The 24460-nt window shown below is 60.4% G+C and overlaps 1 protein-coding gene across 1 annotated transcript in view; it reads left to right on the top strand.

The window, feature by feature from the left end:
- Positions 1 to 24460, top strand: part of JAKMIP1 (janus kinase and microtubule interacting protein 1) — a 47879-nt gene that overhangs the window by 15478 nt on the left and 7941 nt on the right. The window contains exons 7-17 of the mRNA XM_037529246.2: positions 394 to 453; positions 7458 to 7586; positions 8457 to 8585; positions 9994 to 10077; positions 12192 to 12254; positions 13618 to 13716; positions 16102 to 16203; positions 16851 to 16904; positions 17417 to 17482; positions 22590 to 22658; positions 23907 to 23984. Of these exons, the coding sequence (XP_037385143.1) occupies positions 394 to 453; positions 7458 to 7586; positions 8457 to 8585; positions 9994 to 10077; positions 12192 to 12254; positions 13618 to 13716; positions 16102 to 16203; positions 16851 to 16904; positions 17417 to 17482; positions 22590 to 22658; positions 23907 to 23984 (933 nt within the window). The remainder of the gene's footprint in view (positions 1 to 393; positions 454 to 7457; positions 7587 to 8456; positions 8586 to 9993; positions 10078 to 12191; positions 12255 to 13617; positions 13717 to 16101; positions 16204 to 16850; positions 16905 to 17416; positions 17483 to 22589; positions 22659 to 23906; positions 23985 to 24460) is intronic.

Raw genomic sequence — 24460 nt, forward strand, 5'->3', positions numbered from 1 at the left:
ACCTGAGAGTCAGAGGAATCGTGTCCCCCTGCCAGGAGGGGGCCCGGGGAGGCGGCCCCAGTGTCTGAGGCCGCAGCCACCGCTTTCTCCTTTCTACCGTGTTGGTGCTGAGCAGACACTGGTCACCCCGCCCAGGGCTTCCCAGCCTGCAGCCCCTGCAGGTGACTGGCCTGCAGCGCTGGGCGTCCCGGCCCCTCTCCTGGGCCGTCCTTGTCCCCGGCAGTGAGGCTGCTGCGGCCTCTGCTCTGAGTGTGGCCCTCACCGGGACCTCGGTCCCCGCACTGACCCTTCCCGGAGGTACAGGTGGCACTGCCCGAAAGTGTCGCCTTTCGCGAGCTGGTTTGCTGGTGGATTGAGGCCGCTGCACGTGCCCACCCTTGCGTTTCCTCCTAGGAGCGAGAGCGGCTCCTGCGCTCCAAGAGACACCGCGGGAAAAGCCTGAAGCCGCCCAAGGTAAGCGCAGTGCACGGCTGCCCTGCGGGTGGGCACCGGGCCTGCAGACACATGGTCTGGGTGAGGGGCGAGGCCGCAGAGGGACCCTGAGGCAGGGACACGCGGGCTCCACTTGTCTGAGCGTGAGGCTCCTGTTACCTGAAAGTGATGCTGCCGCGGGACCTGGCGCTTCGGCTCGCTCGTGGGACGCTTGCTGGGGCCTCAGTGCGTACCCCAAGTTAACAATGTACCTATGCGGGCCTCTGGAAGGATTAAAGGACAGTCAGGCGGGGCTTATCACATCTTATATCCTGCTGCAAAGAGTCGGGCACTTGGGCTTTTTTGGAATAATGCAGAGCAGCCTTCTTTTCGGGGAGATGTGGTTGTAGAGAAACGAACGTCCTGGTGAGGAAAGCGGAGAGGGGCTTGGAGAGCTTGGACGCCCGCAGCGACAGAAGTGGAATGGGAAAGAGCACATTGGGCAGGGTTTAAAAAAAGGATTTTGTTTGCCTTTAAACTTGTAATCGTGTTTTTCACGTCCACGAAGATGAGGGTCTGCTTTTCTTTTTATTGAACCAGATGTCCCTCCTGATTTATCTTTTGATAGAGATGTGGTCACAGAGAAATCTTTTCTTTCATAAAGAAAACAGCGGTGCCGGGGTGATACTCAGTGGCCACAGATATATGATCTTGGGGTCAGGAGGATAGTAAGGAGTGGTGGGGATTGTGGCAAACTGGGCCCTGAATGCCAGTTGCTGTAAGAAAGTGAGCCAGGAGGTGTCCATCTGCCCGGTCTTTCGAGAGAAGTGAAAATACTGTACGTTCATTGCCTCTGACTTCATGACAAAGCACCAAAATGGGGTGACTTGGAATAGCGGGAAATTATTGTCTCGAAGCTTGAGTCTAGAAGTCTACGGAGCCGGCAGGGCCATGCCTCCGACACCTGGAGGGGCGTTCTTCCCTTGTCTTTCCCCAGCTTCCGGGGGGTTACCGGCAATCGTGGGCTGCCTGTAGCTGCGACCACTGCCCTCTCCCTGTGTCTCTCAAGGCTGTCCTGTTAGAAGGACACAGGGGTGAGATGTGGCCTTCCCCTGCCCCCGCCCCAGTACAATCACGGGAACCAGTCCCGTCTGAATGAGCATATTTCCAGGCAAGCTCACATTCTGAAGCACTGAGGGGGCGGGGGACGCTAGGACTTCACTGTGTCTTTTTTGGGGGACCCAAGGCAACTGGCTGTCAGCCCCACCCATGCCCCATCCTCTGCCACCACCTCGGCGCGTCTTACCTCAGGCACGCAGGACGACGGCTGGTGGCACAGCGAGGCATCTCCGGTCTTGAACTTCTGGCAGAGGGAGGGGTCTAAGTCGGTCCAAGAACCAGCACATCTGGACACAGCTGTGGTTTCCACAGAAGCAGGAGTCCTCAAACCAGGCAGCAACATGTGCCAGGCAAGACCACCCTGGGCTCGTCTTGAAGGCCCAGGTGCAGAGCAGTTAATAGGGGAGTCGGCCCTTGCCTTGTCCCAAAAGTTGCAGGTGGCTCAATTTCTAGGCCTGCCTCCTCCTCCTTTAGCCAAGCTTCTTTCTCTTATTAGTGTCAAAAAACTCAAAGTCACTTAAGCAAAGGAAAGAATTTATACAACTGAGACGTCTAGTGGGCTGGCTTCAGGCATGGCTGCATCCAGATGTCACGCCGTCTTTCAAGGAACCCATCGCTCTCCATCTTTTGTCTCTGCTTTCCTCTGGATGAGTCTCATTCTCAGGCAGGACCTCCCCAGGTGAGGAACTGCGTTAGCAGCTTCGGGGTTCACTTTACCAAGCTGGCAGCCTGTAAGGGGCAGGAATGACACAGAGGAGGTTTTCTGATCCCATGCAGACCGAGTAAAGGGGGAGAGAGTCCTGGAGCCCTCAATGGCTTGTGCAGGTCTTTTATGTAGATTTACCAGATACACAGCAGGCAGGGGTGCTGGGGGGCCGGGAGGCTGGCAGGCCTCCCAGCCCCCAGCAAGTCTTCACTCTATCTGGGCTCTCCGGCCTTCTCTTGTGTTCTCTCTGCTCTGCTCTCCTGCTTCTGCTCATTCTCGGCTTCTGCTGGCGTCCCCGCGCCGCCGCCCTTATAAACTGTCTCTCAGCCCAGGTGCACCCACTTCAGGTGCCGCCATCAGGCATGCATTCGGGACCACAGGGTTCCCTCGTCTATCCTAATGGCGGGGGGCGGGGGGGCAGAAAAGCCTGATACTTTTTACCTTACCCTACACAGCCTCTCTGGAAGAGGGGGTCTCGCGTTCTCAGAGCTTCCAGCAGAAGGCCCGGGACTGGTGCTCCTGGGCTGGGCGTGGAGCAGGCCTGGAGGGTCCCCAGGGGAAGCGTGAGTCCATCGCCCAGTCAGCAAGGGGTTGACTAGCGTGCGCGGTCACGAGGCTGTGTCGTGGGTGCTGGAGAGGGGCAGGGCAGCAACTGTATTTAAGTTGAAATACGCCTCTGAGCCCGGCTGTTTAGATTTTTCCTGTTGTGAATTGTCCTTTGCCTTTTCATGTTGCTGAAATACCTGTCAGAGTAAGCGGTGGTGCTTGCCGCGGTGAAGTCAGTCGGTTTTTTCCGCGTTGAGGGTCTTTCCTTTGATGTCACGCCTAGAGTGGGGCGGGGAGCGGCAGACTGTTCTAGTTACAAAGCTGCAGCTTTCTGCTGGGTGGTCGTTTGTTTCGGGCCATAGAAACAGACAAGTGCTGAAGGAAGGAGTGGCCGGACGCCAGGGAGCTTGGCTCACTCAGGGTGCGTGGGGGTCGTCAGGATCAACAGAGCAATTTCCCAGCCTCCCGCGCGGGGAGGGGCCTCCTGGGCGGGCCTGGTCCCAGCGAAGGCTGGTGTCGCGTCACCGTTGCTAGCGCTGTTCCCCGGGGCCCCTGCGATCGTCCAGGGGCCCGGGGCCTGTGGAATTGCATCGGCAACAGGGCAGCTCAGGGCCCCTGGGGGTCAGGAGGAGAGCCCCAGAGAGCCCGTGAGCACGGAAGCCGTTCTCCATGACACCCTGGAAACCTGCATCCCCGCCGGCAGCCTGGCGCTTCCCCAGCGCAGACAACCCTTTTAATACGGGGCGCCTTCTGGAGCGCCCGGTTCTCTGAACGCTGCAGCAGACGAAGCCACAGGAAGCCTTGGAGACAGTGGGTCTGGCAGGGACGAGGAAAGGCGGCTGCTCGGGGGAAGATCCGGTGCCTTCTAGGGCAAGAGAGGCCTGGAGCCGATGCAGTGATGTGGCCGTCGGCTCACCCCTGCCACATGGGCTAGCGGTCCCGGAGTCCCCGCCATGGAGTACATCCTCTTCGTCCTCTACTTCTCCTTCTTCCTCTGCCTCTGCGCCCTGGTGTGCCTGTACTTCTCCGGCTGCCAGGAGATGACCTATAAGCATGAAGGTAAGGCCGGCTCCGGGGCCCGCGCGGCGGCGGCAGGCGGCTGGCCAGGAGGCGCCTTCCTGCGCAATGGCTGCTGGAAACAGGAGGCGAGAGCAGGAGGAGGGAGGCTGGAGTCCGGGGGGTGTTAAGGGGGGACGCCCCTCTGTGCTCTGCGTCCATTGAGCTGCTAAGAATGGGCGCCTCTGTCTATTCTAAGTGTTGGGGAGAAGAAACCATTATTTTCCAGCCATTTTTGCCCACGCTGCATTTTTAAGAGTTGGATTCATTTGGATAAAGGAGTCAGCGAGACAAGACTTGGGGGTAGAGACAGTGGGAGCCTGAGGGCGAGCCCCTCTGCTAGAGGAGGCCCAGTGGGGGCAGGTGGAACCCTGCTGGTGGGGGGGCAGGCGGAACCCATGCTCCGGAAGTGACTTTCCCCGGGAGCGCCAGAGGACTGGGGCATGGACCATGCAGCCCTTCCTGTAGAGCACAACACCCCGTGCGCCCAGATACGTGCCGGCCAAGAGAGGAGCTTCTCGATGGTTCTCTCCGCTCTCCTGGTGGCCGATGTCATTTCTTGTGTATTTTGAAAGCCCAGTGTAAGGGGCGTGTCTGCTCTTCGAAGCAGACAGCCAGATCGCCCTTGCAACGGGAGACTGTCTTCTCCTTCCTTCTGCTCCATAGGGGCACAGGTCTCCTTGGCACCTTCTGGCTTCCCATGTGATGCCATCACTTGACAACAGCTGCCCCGTAAACAAGCCGCCTCACCCAGCCTGGGGGTCTCGGGCCCGGCGGGATTGGACGCCCGCCTGGGAATGGGATCGGCATCGGGTACCCTCTGCGTTTGGCGTCTGCCCTGGGAGCTGCCCGCTACCCCGCCCGCCCTGCAGTGTGGGTCCATGGAGTCTTGGCCGCTGGGGCCATGTTATGTTTTAGGGGCTCTGCTTGGCCCTTGGGTTAGGCCGTCTACAAAGGCGGCTCTGCCTAAAATGCTCGGGCAGCGTCTGTGTTCATGCCCGCATTAGGGCCGGGTAATTGAGCTCTTAACTGGCAGTCCCACAAGGTTTCAAGAGCGGATCATCCCGGGGAATGGGACCGTGAGTCGGTAGCCCCCAGAAAGGGGCACGGCCTGATGGGGTGAGCAGAGCCCAGCTTTGTGGACAGCTACCTGCTGGCACCCTCACTCAGTGTGCCAGGCTGCCCCCCCACCCTGCATCCCCGCCCTCACTGCCATCGGCACCATAAACACAGACCTGTCCCCAGGGGCCATGCAATTAGCGCTGTTTACAAGAGAATCGTGGCTGAACTGAGTTGCTGCCCAGAAAAAGGAAGATCCTGGAGCTTGGGGCGGGGGAGCTGGGTGGGGCGGCAGCAGGGTGAGCGTGTGTGCAAGGAGCTTTGGCGTTGCTGGCAGTTCGCCCCTGAAGGGGCCTTTGTCACCCAGATGTGAGGGCCGCTGCTCCCAGGAGGCCGCCTGGGGGGTTTTGATTCCTGGACTCAAGTGAGTTTTCGCATCTGAAGGCCAGATTTGGACACATGATCATCCCCAACCTCTGCTTGGAAGGGAGAAACTGGCGGAGCCAAGTGGCTTCTCACGCCCTGCTTGTTAACTTCTCCTGGGGCTCCTGACCTGGCGTGGTGCTGGCTGCACACATGCAGGGTGTTGTGTGCAAACCGAAACCACTTGTGGGCTCGCGGGGCAGCCTGGCTCACTTACAGCCAGGGAGGAAGAGAGAGGCTGGGCTGGGGGCTGGGCTGGGGGGCCGGGAGGGACTGGATGTGGAAGTCAGGGAAACCTTTTTGACAAAGTTACATTTGTGCAAAGACTCAAGGAAAGTGAGGGAGAGAGCCTTGTGGATTCTGGGGAAGCACGTGCAGGCAGTGCAAAGGCCCCGTGGCAGGTACGTGGAAGGGCAGGACTGTGCCCAGCACTGGGGCCCCAGCATGGGGATGGAGAAGGGGGTGAGCAGATCCATTGGCTACCATGTGAGTGATGGCTGTTCTCAGGGGAACCCCATGGAGCTGCCGACGAGTGGTGATGTGTGAGGCAGGGGTTCAGGGGAGAGGTACACGCCCACTTCCATTAAAACCCCCAAATGGAGCATGAGGTGAAAGCAACCTGAGGAGAGACAAATGCCAAGGGGTCACGTGCCCACAGCAGAAAGCCTTGTTGGGCCCTGAAGCCACTACAGGAGATGACACCCCACTCCGAGCTGCCCCCCACCCCCCGCTTCCCATCACCCCACCAATGTCTGAGCGATTTCCTGATCACATCATTCATGCGGGACCAGCTGCGTTTTTCTTACTTTTGGGCCAGGAGACTGCAGAGCAGCCCTGGCTTAAGCCCAGGTGGCGAGTTGGGTGCCCTCGGCCTGTGGGCACCCTGACCCCTCTGGGGATGAGGAGCAGCGAGGGGCTTTTGGAGCCCAGGTTCTGGGGAACAGTGGGAGCCCGGAGCTGGGCTCTGGGCTGAGTGATGGTTCTTCGTGGTGGGGAGGGCATTTGTTGACCGTGAAAGCAAGGGAGAGCCCTTCTCGGGCTGTTTTGGGCAGGAGAACACCCAGTGTCGCGGCAACGGGGACATTGACGGGGACATTGATCTGAAATGGTGGCTGAGTCTGTGCCCCAGGGCAGGACCAGGCTTGGGTCCGACCTGGCGCCTCCCCAAGACCCGTGCTGACCCGTGGAAGCTGCTCGTCAGGCGTCTACTAGATGAGAACGGGAGGAATGGGTGAGCGAATCAGCGTAGCCTGCGACATTCGGGGTGGGAGAAGAGCCAGGCCTGGCAGGTGACAGGAGCGGCACAGTGGGCACTCAGGTGGCCTCTGTGTCCAGGTCACGGCAACATGAGGCCAGTAAGTCACCAGGCCCCACGAGCCCCGGGAGGAGCTGGCTGCTTTTCTGAGTGACCCGGCAGCGTCCCCCTCCAGAGGCAGAGCTGGGGCGCTGCACCGGATGCTGGGGGAGCTGTTACAGGAGGAAGAGGCAGGTGAGGGGCGGGGCAGCCTCACCTGCTGGAGTGGGGGTGTGGGAAGCTGGGACAGTCGTCTCATCTTCCTTGGGGTGGGGGGACCTCTGGGGGCTGAGCAGAAAGCTTCCCACCGGGAAGCCCACCTCTGGGGGGTGGGGCTTAGGTGAGGCGTGGAGCCTTGGGGGGTTTAGCACAGGCACCTCCGCTTGGGGATTGTCTGTTGTGTGTGTTGCGCGCACCGTTACTTCTAGTTGTGTAAACGTCCCAGGGTTGCTGTGATAAGAGTCGAGCAGAGGCCAGGCGAGGTCCTGGCCACACGCTTGTCCGGCCAGTCAGAGCCCGGCCAGCAGCGACCCGTCCCCAGCCCCGCGTGTGGTGTCTGGGACCGGCTGGTCCTCTCTCCTTGCGCCCACGCGCGGCCGGCCCCGCCCACAACTGCGCCCGGCCCGGTGGCCGGCCCTCCGAGTGTGCTGAGGGAGCGGCCCCTGGGCCGAAGGCCCGCGCGGGGGGAGTGCGGGGCAGGTGCCGGCGGAGTCCGCGCGGGCCAGCGTGGTGTTGTGGCCACCCCACAAGCCTGCGGGGAGGCCCTGGGCCCAGAGGAGCCCCCATGCCCGGTGCTGGGGCGGCGAGTCGCAGCCCCCCAACCCTGCACATTGCCTTTTACAGAAGCATGTTGTGGAGACATTTTTTGGATTTGACGAGGAGTCTGTGGACTCGGAAACGCTGTCGGAGACGTCCTGCAACACGGACAGGACGGACCGGGCCCCCGCCACGCCCGAGGAGGACCTGGACGATGTAAGCTGCCTCGGGCGCTGAGGCCGCCCCGGGCCTGGGTCAGAGCAGTCCCGCACTCAGGCGCCCCAGTGGCAGTGGGGGCGGCGTGGGACGCCCCTCCCGGCGCTGCTTTCAGAGAACATAGGCGGCCACTGTGGTCAAGCACGTCCCTGAGGGTGTCACCTGGGGCTGCCTTGTGTCTGTCCCTCGTTCCCTGTGCACCCTTGCACACATGTGCACACACACAAACGCACACATGCACACGCGTGCACACACTCACTATGCTCACGTGAGCACACGCATGCCTGGTGGAAAGAGTGCCCTTGCTCCTTCATCAGAAAGCGAACACGCGGCACAAGAGAGCGTGCACACACTGGACAGTGCAGGGCACAGGCCTCTCGCCCCTGACCTCTGCCCGAAGTCATCACCCCCTTCCCTGAGCCTCTGCCGTCCATCTGGGCTCATGCTGGGGCCCGCGGGAGCGGCTTCCTCCCCACCCGCCCCTTCCCGGGGCACACACAGCTGTACACCGGGGGTGGGGCCTGAGCTTGCGTGGGTTCCAGCCTCAGGGCTGTGAGGGGCGCTGTTTGTGCACGCCCGGGGGTGGTCTCCTTGAGGGAAAGTGCTGGAATTTGTGACATGGGCGAGACATGGGGGGGTCCCTTTCCAAGTTTCTAGCCACCTTTGGGGGTGCTGGTTCGGTGCCCTGGCCTGTCTCCCCCGTACGTGTGGACCAGGGGGCCCCCTGGGAAGGCCCCGGTGGCAGAGACGGCCTTGTCCCCAGGCGGCCTCTCATTGGCCGCAGGTGTGAGGGCGGAGCCCGCTTGGTGTCTGCCCACCCGGGGGTCGGGCTGCAGTCACGTGCTCTGTTTCTCTCCCTATGGCGCCAAGACCACCACCAGAGAGGAGGCCGACCTGCGCTTCTGCCAGCTGACCCGCGAGTACCAGGCGCTGCAGCGGGCCTACGCGCTGCTTCAGGAGCAGGTCGGGGGGACCCTGGATGCCGAGCGGGAGGCCCGGGTGAGTGCAGCAGGCCGGGGCTGGGCAGGGCTGGGGGCACGCTCGGCCGGGGGTCATGGGTCCTGCTGGCTGCCCTGACACCTGCTAGAGGTGACGGACCAGGGTGTAACCCAGCTATGTGGGGGCGACATGCCAGCATTGGCCCGCCCAGCAGGAGGGTCTCTCCACTGCCCTTGAGACTGGGGGAGTGGCGGGAAGAAATGGTGCTTTGGTCCCACGGGCGTGAGCAGGTGCATCTGGGCCTCAGGGCATTGGCTCAGTGATGAATCACAGGCCTGGAAGCGTGGCCTTCAGACTTTACACTCCTGGACTGAGGACCCCCGGAGAGCACCCCCAGAACACCTGCAGGGCTGCGGGAATACACTCTGGCCCTTGCTGGCCTCAGGTCCCTTGCACTGGACTGAGAGCCGTCTTCCAGCAGCTTCCACCACTGGCACTTACCCCGCTTTCAGGAATCTGACCAGGGTCTGCTCGCTCTTCCTTCTGAAAGAGAGGGGACCACCTTAGAACACACCCATTGATGCCAGCACTTTATCCCACATACCCCCCTTTTTATCCCCACAATGGCCCCATGAGGGAGGAGGTGACAAGTGAGGGTGATGGGCAGGAGAGCGTCTTGCACCACAACAAAGCACGTATCCGATAGTCTATGGATAGAGCAGGTGTGCTTCTGAGCAGAGTTTGGTTGGACTGCATTGTGCGGTTTTTATTAGAAATTTCATCCAGCTGTCAACATTTAAGTCAAGAGGTTTCACATAGAAATCTAGATTCTTGACTTCTCTTGAGATCTCAGAATATCTCACAACCTCTAGCTTCCTATTCCGTGTGGTAGCATTTGGCTGCGGCTGAGTGGCAGTTTTCCCTGGGAGGGGACATGAGCCTCCAGTTTGCCACAGTCCCCATCACTCCCTATTGCCTCACACCTAGTCAGCTTCTCTTATTTACATTATCTGCCTGGTCCTTCAGCTGCTTTGGTTTTCATGCCTCATAGGCAATAAAGTCCTCCGTGAGGAGGACTAAGCACGTGTGAAAGTGCTCAGTAATGTTGGTTGACTGCTGAGTGAGTAACCACTGAATGTAGCTTGCAGCTGGGCTTGAGACCCTGACATGTTTGGGGTCACTCTGCTTCTGACTCACTGTGCTCCTGGGAGAAACTGTCTCCTCCAGGCTTCACTGTTCTTACCTATCATCTCGAGGGGCCATAGAACTGACAACCTTTCAAGAGCTTTCAGTTCTTAAAACATTTTCATCTGCGGGTGATAGACCCTGACTGGTGCCGCGCGTCAGCCCGTTTGGGTCTGTGCTGCACATGTGAATCATCTCTCAGGTCTGGAGCGAGGCCGAAGGCTTTCTCCTCTCGCCACCCGTTCAAGACAAACTACTCACGTTCTGATCTTTTATGTTCCAGACTCGGGAGCAGCTCCAGGCTGACCTGCTGCGATGCCAGGCCAAAATCGAAGACTTGGAGAAGTTACTGGTTGAGAAGGGGCAGGTGAGCAGGGCCGGGGGTGAGCTCTGTGATTCCAGCATGTCTCCCTGTGGTGGTGCCCTGGGGTGGTGGTTGGGGTGGTGGTTTCTATGTGTTATGTCTGTTGCCTCAGAGAATTAGAGCAAAAACCACCAGAGGCACCCAGGCGAGAACCTCTGAGCTAACCTGGCATCCTGCAGGTTGAAATACAAATTCTGTTATGAAATAGAGATGAAATCCTTAAGAAATTCGGACTTGGCCTTCTCTTTGTTTGCCAAAACAGGCACAAGCCAGAGACAGTTCCCAGCGCCAAGATTTTTTTTTTTAACTTGAATCTAAAGAAAAGCTGCCTTGGCCAGACGAGATGTAATTAGAATGTGCTGCTGGTTGCAGCGGCTCCACGACCCCAGAGCCCACTGTGACAGGCGTGTCCCGAGCCCTCAGCTTCTCTAATGGGGGCAGGTCTATGTGCGTGCACGCTCCGTGTGGTCACACCCGGGAGATGGCAGGACACGGAACAGAGGGTCTGCCTGGGCTGGGGAGCTGCTGGGGCTCCGGGCGCAGGTGGGCCTCCCTGAAGGTAGCCTCCAAAGGCAGCCCAGCCTGGGTCACGGGGGCTGCTCTGCATGCGGAGGGTGCTCTGGTATGAGACAGCGACTTCCCAGTGGCCGCCCACCCTGGCCTTTGCCTCCTACGCTCAACACTGCCCACCCTCCATGAGCCAGGGCCGCCGGCTCCACGTGGTCACTCGTGTCCAGTGCTGGCGGTGCCATATCTTGTCAGGGCCCTGTCCACGCGCAACATGTCCTCCTTGGTGGGGGCGGGAGAGACTGTTCGCTGCCGGGCATGTCTGCGGCCAGCATAGCCCGTGGCCCCGCCTCACTGTGAGTTGGGTGCCCAGATGGGGGTCCAGGTGGCTCTTCTTCCACCCTCAGTGTTGGGCCCTGCTCTGTGCGCTGGCTCTGCCCAGCGCAGGAGGGATGGAGGGCCAGTAGGGCAGAGCAAAGGGCCACTGGCTGTGAGCACCTGTGGGCCTTCCCTGCGGGGCCTCCACACTCAGTGTGCGGGTGATGTGTGGGTCAGCTGCCGCTGGTAACAGCACGCCCCAAAGCTTCATTGTTAAGCCAGCACAACCGTATTTGTCTACAGTCTGGTCAGCAGTTTGGCTGGGCTCATCTGGGGGGTTCTCCCGCTGGGCGGGCCTGGGGTCACGCTGGAGTGTGCCTGGTCAGCCCATGGGGCCAGGGGCCCCGAAAGGCTGCTCTGTCCTGTCCGGCACGGCTGCCTGCCCTTGGCCCCATGGCTCAGATCTCGGGCCTCAAGGCGGCCAGCCCGGCTTCTTTCCCTGGTGGGCCGGGGGAGGAGCGGCCGGGGAGAAAAGGGCAGGTTCGATGCACACACATGTCACAAGTCTCTGCTTCTCGTCTGCACATGCCACAGTCAGAGCACGTCACAGCCACGCCTTGCTCGGGCCAGAGAGACAGAGTCATCCCTCCTTGGAGGGGCTGTGCGGTCACACTGCAGGAAGCTGGCCGAGAGAGGGCTCCATCCTCATGGGCTCAGCCCCGGGACCAGGCAGGGGGAGGGACATCAGGTGGAGGGAGCCTGGGGTGCAGGAGTGAGAGGAGGGAGGGAGTTGCTCCTTCATTTACCTGCTTGTCCATCCCCCAGTCCTCACTGGCTGTCCCAGGCCCTGGGCCACTCCGGGGATGCCCAAGGGAGGGCAGACTTAGCGCCCTGGGCTTGCAAACCCCCAAGGGAGGGCTTGGGCTGCAGAGATGAGAGTGTCCGTCATGGCAGTGGGGCGGGAAGGAGCCTGGGTGTGCTCTGGCAGCAGGGGGGCCATGTCCTCGGGCGGCCGGGGCCTCAGCCTGCGAGGTAGAGTGGGCCAGGGTGCCCTGATGTCCGGCTCCAATCCCCTGGCACTACAGCAGGGCTCCAGGAGCACCGAAGGGCTGCCCCCTGCCACACACACCTGCCGTTGCCCGCCTTCTGGGGGAACGTCTTTGCTGGGTGCGGGGGTCTGGCTGTGGCTGTGCCCTTGGCGCGGAAGCCGCGGCCACAGGGCCTCTCATGCTGACACTGCCGCGCGCCCCTGGACTTCCCGGAGTGTGAACGTGATCAGTTCTTTCCCTTAGGATTCCAAGTGGGTCGAAGAGAAGCAGCTGCTCATCAGGACGAACCAAGACTTGCTGGAGAAGGTACGTGACGTCCGCACCCCGCCGAGACCCCACACCCGAGGTCGGCCCACACCGTCTCTCCCTGCGCCTCTTCTGGCCCCGGCCCAGCCCTGGCGGCTCGAGCGCACACGGGTGAGGCGAGGGCCCGGCCTCCAGCCCCCTCCCACGGGGCGCGAGGGTGCAGCAGGGTGCAGTGCGTGGCGCTGGCAGAGCCAAGCCTCTGTCTCCCCTCCTGCTCCCCCGCCTGCTCATGGAACTTTTCAGCACTCTCTCAGGAGGTCTGTGTGGGAATAGAACCATTTTAGCTTCTTCTTCCTTGAGTGCATACAGTGATTCAGTGATTTTTTTTTTTGGTGGGAAATTTACCAAGTTTGGGCGGCTGTTGCCACTGTGCAGCATTAGAAGTTTCTCTGCCTGGCACAGGTCCCTCGTGCCCACTGGCGGTCACTCCCCCTCCGCCCCCACCCCCGGCCACCCACCTGCCTGTGAGTTTTCCCGTCGGCACCTGCTAGCTGCAGAGCCCCACACTGCTCTCCTCCGAGACCTGGCCCGGCCCCCAGCTCTGCTCTGAGCAGGGCGTGTCCTGTGTCCTGCACATGGGGCTCATGCCACACGCCTTGAGTGCCGGGACAGGCTTCCAGGTCCTTGGCCTGCAGGCTGCACCCTGGGAGCCAGGGAAATGCTGTCCTCTTTCCAAATGTCGGCGGAGGTGGGGCAGCCCCGCCCCAGTGGAGAGCCTCTCTCTGCTGTGCTGCCACAGGGAGGGAGGAGGCGGTGGCAGTGCGTCACAGCCCCCTGCCCCCGGTGCACATCTCAGTGGTCTCGGGGTGCCTGCCCCACCACCCAGTGGGGCTGCTGTTTCCTCCTCGGATGGGGACTGGCTCCTGAGCAGCAAGTGTTGCCCGGCCCAGCGGTCTGGCCGAGACACCTGCCTTTGCAGGTGGTTTCCCAGAGAAGGTCCCCCTCGAGGTTCTTGGGGAGCCCGCTGGGGAGTTTGGGGGAGGCTGAATTCCTCCTCAGTGCTGGTGATCTGTGGAGGGCCGCATTGGCAGGAACCCCGGCAGGCTTGGGGGTCAGAAGCACTGAATTGTGCTTTGCTTCCTCCCCATTGACCTCAGGGAAGGGACTGAATGGCTCCATGCCTCAGTTTCCCCATCATTTACTCAGCATGCATGTATAAGGAGCCCCTGCTCTGGGCCAGGCCCCCTGTGTGGGCAGGGTGTCTGCAGTATCCTGCACACCTGCCCCAGGGCCTGGCCCTCCTCCCCACCCCAGCGGCCGGCCAGTCCGTGGGCTGCAGGGAGGGGGTCCCATCAGAGACCGTCTCTGGGGGAGACGGAGCGGCCCCCCCCCCGCCATTAATCCCCAGGTATTTTTGCTCTAGATTTACAGGCTGGAAATGGAAGAGAACCAGCTGAAGAATGAAATGCAAGACGCCAAGGATCAGAACGAGCTGTTAGAATTCCGAGTGCTAGAGCTGGAAGTAAGAGACTCTATCTGTTGTAAACTCTCAAACGGAGCAGACATTCTCTTTGAGCCCAAACTGAAATTCATGTGAAGCCCCTGTTTGCAAGCATGTGTCAAGGGGACGTGTTAGAGTGGTTTCTTTTTTTCTTTTTTTAAATCTGTATGTTCAGAATAATTTCACTGCCTTAATATGTTCTGGAGAGAATGCTCACCGAAGTCTTTGGACCTGTACCAGAGCTAATATATTTATTGCCTACGGCTTGTTTTGCACTTAATAAAATAATTTGTTTTTGCAATAGTTTGCCTTTTTGATTTGTGTTTCATTTCCATAACTACTTCTTTCCTGCATGCATAGTCACCTGGTATGCCTTCTGCAACCTGGACAGAAGCAATTAATAACACACCTTTTTACGTGACCTTGCATGCAGTGAATCTCACTTTTGAAAGAGCAGGGTCTGACCCAGCCCGTAACTGACTCTATAGTGTGTTGACTGCTGGTGTCGCTCATTTTCTCTTTGCCCAGGTAAACACAAGGTAAGTAAAGACAGGGGAGAGGAGGGATTTGCATAGGTGGCTAAGAAGCTAGTTCCAGGGCTCCCAACCTTTCATCCGGTGCACGTAGATTCGGGCAGCCCCGCCTGCGATTGGATTAGGACAGTGGCCTTGTCACTCAAGCTGCAACTTCAAACTCTGACTTTGCATGGAGGGAGGAGGCTGACTGTGGCTCTGCAGAGCCCCTGTTCTGAGCCCCCCAGGGCGTCTTGTGCAGTTGGACCAGACCAGGACTCTGGGGGTCTCCTTGCTCCTAGCAGACCCGCCCCAGGTGTTGCCTGTGGTCTTCCCGCCGAGTCACTTCATGATACTTTGGCTTGTTGTTTCCCGTTTAAAAATCATCCACACCTTCAACGTCACCTGTGTGGGACTCCCTAAGCCCTTCTGTGACCGAGCCCTGCTCCCCCACAGCTGACCCCTTGCATGTGCCCTAAAAATGAGTGCCTTCGTGGCATCCGTGAGCCTCTGATTTTCTTTGCTCCTCCTGCTTCAGTTCAGGCCCTGCTCGCACTAGACCTGCCACCTCCACCTGCCCTGCTCATGCAGCGTGGACCGGCCTGGGCCTCAGACCCCAGTGCGCTCTGTGCTGCTCTGCCCTGGCTTGACGTGAACCCAGTTTCACCCATGCAGCGGAATTGCAGGGGCTCAAGTGTCTTTTTCATGAGGGTTCCACAGGCCTTGCTCACTTTGCCAGAATGTTCTTTAAGTGCCTCCACCTTCCTTCGGAGCCCTTAGAGCCAGCTTCTGGTTCCTGCTGCTACGAAGCAGCTTTCTGTGTCGCCTTTTCTCTGGAGACGCCGCTGGCACGAGCACCGCGTAAGGCGTCCTCAGACCTGGCGCGGCCCTTGTCCTTGCAGGCTAATGAGGGACGCCAGGTGTTTCTCTAACCCGTTTCCAGCCAGGCTAGCCAGCTGGGGCCGGGTGGAAATTAGTTCATGCCCACGCCCTTGCTCTCTCCTTTCACTTCCAGAGCCCAGGCCTGGGCCCTGCCCGCTGCGCCGGAGCCCACCGTGGTTCTGTTCCTTAAGAGCCCACCAGTGCCCGGCGAGCTGCGGGCGTGGCCCAAGGTGGGCTTGTTGATGCGCCTGTAATTTTGAGAAAATTGAAACAGCTTGATCTCAGGATGTGGTTTGAAAAGGCCCTCTTTGCTGGCCTCCATCACTGGCCTGTCCGTGGCCCGAGGCTTTGAGGCAGAGCCAGCTCTGCTCTGCCTGGCCCGCCTGGCCCTGGGCTTCTCTGGTCCGGCGGGAGCCTGTCCCTTCACAGGCGATGACCAGCAGCTCTTCTGGGGCAGGGTTTGCCCCCCTGATTTCGCGGCTGAGGTTGGCTAGATCGGAGGCAGGGAGATAAGGCCGTGGGTGCTCACGCTGTTCAAAAACAAAAAAACACCCCAAAAGTGAGTGCAGTCAGGTCATCAGGAAAGGAAGGGATCCCGATCTTGGCCTCCCTGAGCCTCCACGCCATGTGGGCTGGCATGGGAATGGGGTGAGGTGAGGGTGCCGGCCAGGGTGGGCGCTAGGCCACGGGTGAGGCCTGGGTGGCTCTGCCAGCCACAGGCACCCCGCCCTTGTTCTGTGGCTGATTTGGGAAGCGGTGACTTCGCCTCCTAGCGGGCTCTGTGCGTGCTGCTAACCCTTTCCTCCTAGCTGACTAGGTGAGCCTCGACGGGCGTCCAGGGAGTGGCTGTGGTTGAGGGCTGCCAGCCCTGTGGAGACTGTAGGCCCAATGCCCCTTTTTCATAACACGTTTGCCAACTGGAACCCTTTGGTTTTTGCTGAGTAACATGGGAAAATGGCAAGTGGTAAATAATCCAATAAAGTTCTGTTTTTAAACCAAATCTTTTCCCCAGGAGAGAGAGCGGAGGTCGCCTGCATTTAACCTCCAAATCAGCACCTTCCCCGAGAACACCAGCAGCGCGCTCCAGCTGTTCTGTCACCAGGAAGGAGTTAAGGTAGCGTGCGTGGGGCCTCCGCTAGTCGACAGCCACGGCCGCCCGTCCGGCTGGCAGAAGGGGGAGCGCGGTCCCGTGCAGGGGAGAGAGCCCGCCGTAGCCAGGTCTCCTAGCCCTCCGCCACCTCTTAGGGGTCCTAGCCACCAAGCGTGGCACTAGTTTGGCCCATCTTAAAGAGCAGAGACCTGGGAGGCCGCTGCACCACTCCCCGCTGGGCCTGTCACTGCTGGGAGCCGCGTCCCCTCTCCTCTGGGCTCTGGCGGCAGTGCCCGCCCGGAGGTGCCATGAGCAGGGGCACCCAGCACCGTGCCTGGCACGTGGAGAGGGCGTCCATCCATACCCTTTGCTAACAGCAGTGTGTGCTGCGTGCGGGTCCTGCCAGGCCCTGTGGGCACCGGGGGCTCCTGACCCACATGGCGACACGGGCCTTTCTAGAAAGCAGCCTTCGTGCTGGTGTGAAGCTCAGCAACGCAGCGGCAGCTCCCCGCTCCTGCCCCTCCTCCCGGACCCGAGAGGAAAGCCGCCCGCTGTAAGTCCTAGGACAGGGCCAGGCTCGGAGTCTGGCCGAGGCGCGAGGCTGTGGCTGTAGAGAGTGTCTGGATGCTTTTGTAACTGACACGACAATGAACGTTGGCAATCTCTTCCAGGATGTGAATATTTCTGACCTTATGAAGAGATTAGATATCCTTGGCGATAACGGGGTAACTATGAGCGGCCAGTGTCTGGCTCCGTGTTCTCGTTTTGGTCCGGGCGTACTGTGTGGCTTTGTTTGTTGTGTTTTCATTTATTCCTAATTTAAGAGAGCTACTAAGTCCAATGTAAGGCTTTTGTATGGCCGTGTTCCTGGGGGGTGGGGTGGGGCCCCATGTGTCAGAAGTGGGGTTCTGAAGCTAGGTCATGCTGCGAACCTGTGAGTGATGGGGCCAGTGTAAAAACAAACACCCCAAAAGAAAGTGTGATCACTCGGGATTTCTGAAACCAGATGGGACCTTTGCCTCCCCACGAGGCTGGCTGGGACAAGGCCCTCCTTGGAGTCGGCTCACTCTCTAGCTCACGCCCCGCACAGGCCAGAGCCCAGATCCGTCCACCTGTGGACGCTGGCATCTTAGTGGGGTGACCCGGTGCCGCCCGGAGGGGCGTGCCAGCCGTCTCGCACTGACTGTCTGCACGCGGGTGTGGGGTCCGGTGTCCAATGCCCATTTTTGTGTTTTAGAATTTGAGAAATGAAGAGCAGGTTGCAATAATCCAAGCCGGAACTGTGCTTGCCCTGTGCGAAAAGGTAGAGCCCGGCGGTGTCCGTCCTGCACCCTGTCCACGCCCAGCACCATACAAGATACTGTACATTGATGTCTGGCTTGGCGGGAGCATGGCCCCGGCAGTCTGCGTCTGCATGCGCACGTGCACGCCTCGTCCGGCGCCGCGGGCCTGAGGCCTCGGAGGCCAGGCCGCGCGGGGAAACGCCTGGCTTTGGTGCCGCTCCTCTCGGCCGTTTTCTGTGCTTTTTTATTTTTTAACTTAGAGGCCATCGTTCTCGACTCTGGTTCTTATCCTGCTTCTTAACGCCCCGACCCCAGTCATTTCGAGGCCCCGGGTTTCCCACCGCCCTTCCGTCCCACGTCACTTAACCGTCCCGCCGCGGGGGATGCCGAGGGCGTCTCCACCTCCCGCCCCATCACAGCCAGGCAGCTGTGGACACCTCGCGCCTGTGTTTCTACCTGTATTTTGAAACATTTCCAGAGAGCGCAACCCTAGGCTGATGGGTAAGAACGTATGAAAGAGTTTGAGCATGTCAGAACGGTTTCCAGAAAAGTGGTACCAATTCTTCCACCTGGAGAGTTGCCACCTTGCTGGTTTCCTGCTCAGCCCGCAAACAGCGCCTGACCCACCACGCGCCTGCGCGCCGGACGCTGTGTCTGTGTGTGTCTCTGTGTCGCTCCGTGAACTGTAATTACATTTCTCTTGACAAGTTTCCATCGGCTTGGTTTGTCCTTCATTCATTCACACCTCCGCCCATTCGATGTGTCACCGTGGTTGTCCTTCCGGGTTTCCCTGCGTGCTTTCCCTATGAGAGATGCTAACTTTGGCCATATGGGTTGAACATACATTCCTGGTTTGCTTGCCTTTTACATGAGGGTATTTTAGACGTGCACAAGCTGTGATGGCCTGGTCTGCGCAGCTCTTCCTTTCAAAGCTCATCAGTTCCACTCTGAAATGCCATGTTAACATGCTAATCATTAGAGCCCGCATCCTCCAGCATCCTAGAAGGACACTTAAAATAGAAATTCTTTCCCAGGCTCCTGTCTTCCCCCCCCCCCCACCCCGGCGGGTAAGAGGCACCGAGTATTGGTAACGAAGCCCTGCCTGAGGTCACACAGGTGGGAAATTGCTTCCCAAGTCACTTGACCTGGCTGGGGCTGCGACCCAGCTCACTCACCCCCGGCGGCTGGGGTGCTGCTGCTGATCGTGCCAGGCGCCTGGCCCGCAGCCGGGAGTGGCCCCTTCCCCAGCAAGCCCTGGCCTGGGCGGCAGGTCTCCCATTGCAGTGCAGCGGGGCGCCACGTGGAGTGTGGAGGGGAAACAGCGACTTGGTTTACCCAATACTCACCCTCGCCAAGCACGCCCTGGGGGGTGTGGGGCTGCCAGACCCGCCGGTGCCCTCGGGGATCCCTCCTGCTTGACTCCCAGCCCCCGCCCACCCACTTCAGGGTCGCTGTAGGTCGCCTTGAAAGGGTCGCCTTGTAGGGTCGACCTGAGCCCCAGGACTGAGGGCTGCGTTCCCCGAGGGGCCAGTGCCAGGACTCCCTCCAGGACACGCGCCTTTCCCCCCCCAGAGTACCCTGGAAGCCCGTGGCCACGCTGAGAGCAGCCAGTGCCTGGAGCCCACCCCCCAGCCCCTCCCGGGACGCCCCCAACTCCCCAGTGGCCGGCCTGCCAGGCACACAGGCTCCTCCTGCCCCGGCCCCTTGCGGCCCCGTGTCCTCCCACACACTGCCTGAGGCTTGCGTGCGGCTCCCTGGCTCCGTGGAGGAAGTGGGGTCTGCCGGCCCACTCTACATCTGCGCCCCGCCCCGCCCCAGCCCTGTGCTGGCTGCTGCCTATCTGCTGCTGACCCCAGGGTCCCCCCAAGCCAGTCATCTTGGCGTCTGCTTGTGCACCAAATGCTGAGAGCTGTGCCAGAGCCCTGGCCTGCCAGCTCCCCCAAACCCCACCAGGAGGGGGCAGAGCCCTAGCTGTGCCAGTGTGGGGATGTCCGTCCAGGACATTCCTTGGGGTCTCTAGACCAGCATGTTCTCATTCTCTCAGGCATGAGCCCGTGAATACAGCTCAGGTGTTGGGGGGCTGTGGCATGTCCCCCCGTGGACCAAGAGCGCCATCAAGATAGGTGGTGCGACCAACAGCCCAGGACCTGGGGGTTTAAGCTCAAACTGGGGACAGTGCCAGGAAAACAGGGATAAGGTTGTCACCCTAGAGGTGACAATGCCTGAGAAGAGCTGGTGGCAGGACCAGCACCTTAAGAGTGCTCCATCAGGCCCCAATGCACCTCCTTTTTTAAACTGTCACTCAGTGCTAGCATCCGACCAAACTGAGGCCAACGGAGACCCTGCTTAGAGGCCCAGGCCTGGCTTAGCTGTGAGTGCAGTAGCCTCCGATCTGGAACGTTCCATGGTGTCCTGGGTGTCCGCTGCACGTAGTGTCTGCCCCAGGTGCCCGCCTCCTCCCGCCCCACCTGGCTGCTCAGGTGTAAGCTGCCCCTCCCCGGCCCCGCCAGCCCCACCTCTGGCCAGCAGTATCCCAGGTCAGGGCCAGCCACACACCCGCCGCGCGTGCCCTGGGGTGCTTGGACACAGACGTGGGGGCCTTACAGTGGTCCTGAGGCCCCCTTCTGCGTCAGGTCAGGACCGTGTCCCTGCTGCTAACAGTGGTCCGGGCAGTGCGGCCTGGCCTGAGGCACCACACTAGCTTCTGTCGTTGGCTGGAGCCAGGCCTTGGGCCCTCTTGGAAGGAGAGTTGGGTCTCGAGGGGACCAGCCCCACGCCCCCACCCCCACCCCGGGATCAGGGTCCTGCATCTCTGGGAAGACAACTGCTGCCGAGGGGGGCACATGGCCGCGTCTCCCCGCCCCCCGGGACTAGCTCCTCACCCTGAGGGGAGTCCCTCCCCCTCCCTCCCGGCCAATCCCTGTCCCAGGGAGCCCTAGCAGATGCCTGACTGACTTGAGGATGTGAAATTTGCAGCCTCACGCCCAAGGGACTGTGCCAGCGTTGCTGTCCCGCTGTGCCCGCCCAGTGGCTGAAGGGGCTTGTCCAGGTGTCCTCATAAGCATGGCGAAGCTCTCTCTGTAACCATAGAAACCCCACACCGCGGGGTAAACTGGCCTGAGAGCGGCTTGTCACAACAATTCAAGCCTGGATTTCCCACCTTCCTGTATTCACTGTGTGGCGCGCGGTGTGGGTGTGGACGGTGAGGTCTTTCTCATCACCGTGAAAAGATGCTCACCTGTGCCCAAGACCGGCCTGGCCCCCCTCACGAAGCCTCGTTGGGGCTCTGCAGGCCTCTGCTGTGGCCCTGGCCCCCGTCGTGGGCCGAGCTAACGCTGAGGCCTCTGGTGGGGCGGCCTCGGGACTGTGGCGTCATCGGCCGCGTTCCCCTGGAGCCAGCGCACCCGCTGGGCCGCCACGCCCTCGCGCCCGCCTGTGTGCAGCAAGTGCTTCCCCCAGTCGCCCGCTTGCGGCCAGGCCCTGTGCCGGGTGAGGACATTTAACAGAACCAGGCTGATGTGGTTCCCGCCCAGGAGGCTAGTGGGGGAGCAAAGCAGACAGCAGCAATCTTCAGGTGAGTGCTGAGACAGGTATCCGCTGGTGGCCTGGGCACCTAGAGAGAGCACCTGGTCCCGTGGACTCAGGAAGCCGGCAGGCTTCCTGGAGGAGGCAAAGGCTTACTTGGGCTGAAGGTTGAGTAGGTGTGAGCTCCTAAAGGCTGGGGTAGAGGCTGGATATTTGCAGCACAGCGTGTGCAAAGGCCCTGTGGTGCAGGAAGACTTGTCTTGTCTGCCAGCATTGTCCAGAGGTGGGCTGTGGGGCAGCCTGGGAGCAAGGAGGGCCACCCATGAGTGTGTAGTTGAGAGAACATGTTGCCTGGAGCACAGAAAGGGATTTGGGCTAGACATGAGCCTGGAGGTTCCTGGGTACGTTCAGGGTGGGAGTGAGAAATGGCAGGAACCATCACCTGGGAGGTGAAGGGCAGGCGCAGCCAGGAGCCGCTCCCAGCTTTCTGGTTCAGGTGAGACGGGACTTTTCCCCAGTGCAGGGAGAACGAGGGGCTGAGAGCCCTGCCTGGGGCCCTGAAGTGAGCCATGCCCGGGGTCAGGGGTCAGGAAACCCGGGTGACAGCAAGAGAGTAGAGACGGGAGTGGGGAGGTTAGAGAGAGGGGACTTGGAGCGAGAAGGGAGGCCAAGGAGTGGTGGGTGAGGGTGAAGAGCTGCCGTCAGTGGAGGAAAATGGGTGCGTGGCAGCTCAGGGGTTCTGGGGCATCGTCAGGAAGGGCAGTGGCCCACAGGCGGGGATGGCAGGGGGGCAGCTGTGAGGGGGAGACAGGCGCTCAGCTGGTTGTGAAGCCAGGCCCCCTGCCAGTGCCCAGGCCTCCTCACCCTCCTGCTGTCTCTTAGGCGGCTGCTGTACTCCTGTGCCCCCAGTAAAACAGCGCCCCACCTGCCACTTGCTCAGACCTGGAACAGGCCCATCTCCCAGCCTCACCTGCCCGCCCCAGGTGTGCGCCCCCCTGCTTGCAACACCCTCACAGCCAGGCCTCAGCCCTGAGGGGCTTCCACACCCTCCACCCTGCACAGCTGGACCTCCCTTCAGGCCTGTACCCAACAGCGCACCTGGCTGCCCGCTCAGACACCCTGAGCAGCTGCAGGGGTGCAGTTCAAAACTCCCTACCTGTGTGACCTTGGACAAGTGGCTTGGCCTCTGCGTCTTCCCCTGCAAAGTGGGGTGAGGCTGCCTACTCCATGGGGTGTCTTGAGAGGGTAGATGAGGCTCCAGGTGTGAAGCTTCCAGCACAGCAGGGAGGTTGCAGCACCACCTGCCCAGCTGGTGAGCCCCCGACACAGCCTCCTGCTCTGAGTCAGGGCCCCATGGTGCGCCGTGGTCCATGCCGGTGCCCTGGGCACACGCTTGCCCTCCTCCTCCATGCACATGAGCACACATGTACGTCCGTGACCTGGTGGACCCCTGTCGAACATCTGTGCATGCCATGCCATGTCAACGTGACAGGGCCCCCCGGGACAGGCAGCCTTGTTCACCAGGAGGCGGCACGCTCGGCTTTGGCACAGCACGCGGGTGCCACCCTCACTGGGCCTCCTCCTGCCCCTGCTGTCTTGCAGTGGCTGAAGCAAATCGAGGGCACTGAGGCGGCGCTGACCCAGAAGATGCTGGACCTGGAGAAGGAGAAGGTAAGACCCCCGGGGGGATGGGACGACTGGCGTCCTGGCTGGCTGGGCGCGCATCTGCCCGTGTGTCTGTCTCAGGACGTGGCTGTTCTGCGATGCTCCCGCCCGCCCACCAGTCTATGATCCACTCAGGCGTTTAACATGTTTCGGGGCCTCTGTGTTCTCAGTGCCAGGCCAGGGTGGGTTCAGACAGGACTAAGCGGGACCCTTGGAGTGGAGCTTCAGACCGGGGTGGGGAGGGGGCATGTGATCAGGAGCCGACATCTGGCTGCGGTGCCGGCTTTCGGAGGCTCTTGGCCGAGGGGCTCCGGAGAGGCAGACGGGGCAGGCGGCCCTGCCCCCCTTACTGGCCACTGCGCTTGGGAAAGACCCTCGTTCCCTCTTTGACAATCTGGGAGCTCCATCTCTGGCTCACTGGCTGGGAGGGTGGGGTCCATTAGAAACAGGCTGTTTGTGCCCCCGGTACCTGATAAACGGTGGTGCGGCCCCTGGAGCTCTGGGCAAACGGGGGAGACATCTTGCCCACCCAGAAGTCAGAGATGGTTCCCAGGGACGAGGCTCATGAGGCTTCAGAGACCAGCGTGTGTTTCCAAGCTGAGCTGAGGTGAAGGCGGAAGGCAGAGGAACAGCACGAGGCCCGGGCAGTGGGGCGCGTGCAAAGAGCAAGAGAGGAATTGCAAGGCCTGGCGGGAGCCCTGCCTCTGTGAACTGGGGCGTCCGGGCCGCACACAGGGCCTCCCTGGCTCTGCTTCTCCATCAAGTGGCTGCGTTTGATGAGCTCTAAACTGAAACCTCAAGTCAAGAGTCAGAAAGGATTTGCAGAGAGGTCCTGCTTGCAGGGCCTGCCTGGAGGGTGGGGTAGGGGTGGGGCAGCAGCGAGACCAATGGGGAAGTAAGTGACACCCAATGGGGGAGAAGAGCCCGGTCGGACAACTATTGAGTTGGTCTCTGGGGAGCCTCAGGGTGAGGCAAGAGGACTTAAGAAAGATTCCCATGATCTAGGCCTTGGGAACCAGGTTGGAGGGGTGTCCTTCCATTGCAGTCAGGCACCCGGGAGGAAGGGATTCAGGACCAGTTTGATCAAGGTGTTTGGGCCTGGGAGTCTTCTGCTAGAGGTTCACGCAGGGCAGACAGCCCACACCTGGCCCTTCTCGCCTGAACATCCCCGACTCGGGGGGACTGACTCTAGCAAAGGGGGTAGGTTGCTTCTTGGACTAATCTTGGTCCTTGTTGGTGCCTCCTCTTTTTCAGGACCTGTTCAGCCGGCAGAAGGGCTACCTGGAGGAGGAGCTGGACTACCGGAAGCAAGCCCTCGACCAGGCTTACCTGGTAGGACCAGAAGTGGGTTGGACACTACTTTTTCAGACTCAACACAGAGGCTGCCTTTTCCTTTGGGGCTGACACTGCACTTGGGGTCCTTGCTATGCTGGGAGGGAGCCCCCAAAATGCCATCTCCACCTGTGCTGTATATTGTTGCTTTTTCCAAGTTCATCACGATTTTCTGTGACCGAGCAGAAAATCTACCTGACATATGCAGATCAGATCAAAGTACTTGAAAAATCAGGCTTCTTTGTGAATTTATTGGCAAGGAGGGAAATTTAAATCTATGTCCCCAATTAAGAAAGGAAATTGGGTTATATAAGTTTGGGGGACCAGGGCTGAGAACAAAAGAGTTAAATTTGATGGGCTGAAAGGTGAGTAGGGGGCAGAGAAGCTTCAAATGTGGCTGAAGTTTCTTGGCGGGCCAGGCAGTTCACACATGAGGAAGGAAGAAGAGGCTTTTCTGCAGATACTGGAGTTTGGGG

Source organism: Talpa occidentalis, unplaced genomic scaffold, assembly GCF_014898055.3.
Source record: "Talpa occidentalis isolate TD23 unplaced genomic scaffold, MPIMG_talOcc4v2.1 talOcc4.6, whole genome shotgun sequence".
Lineage (NCBI taxonomy): Eukaryota > Metazoa > Chordata > Mammalia > Eulipotyphla > Talpidae > Talpa > Talpa occidentalis.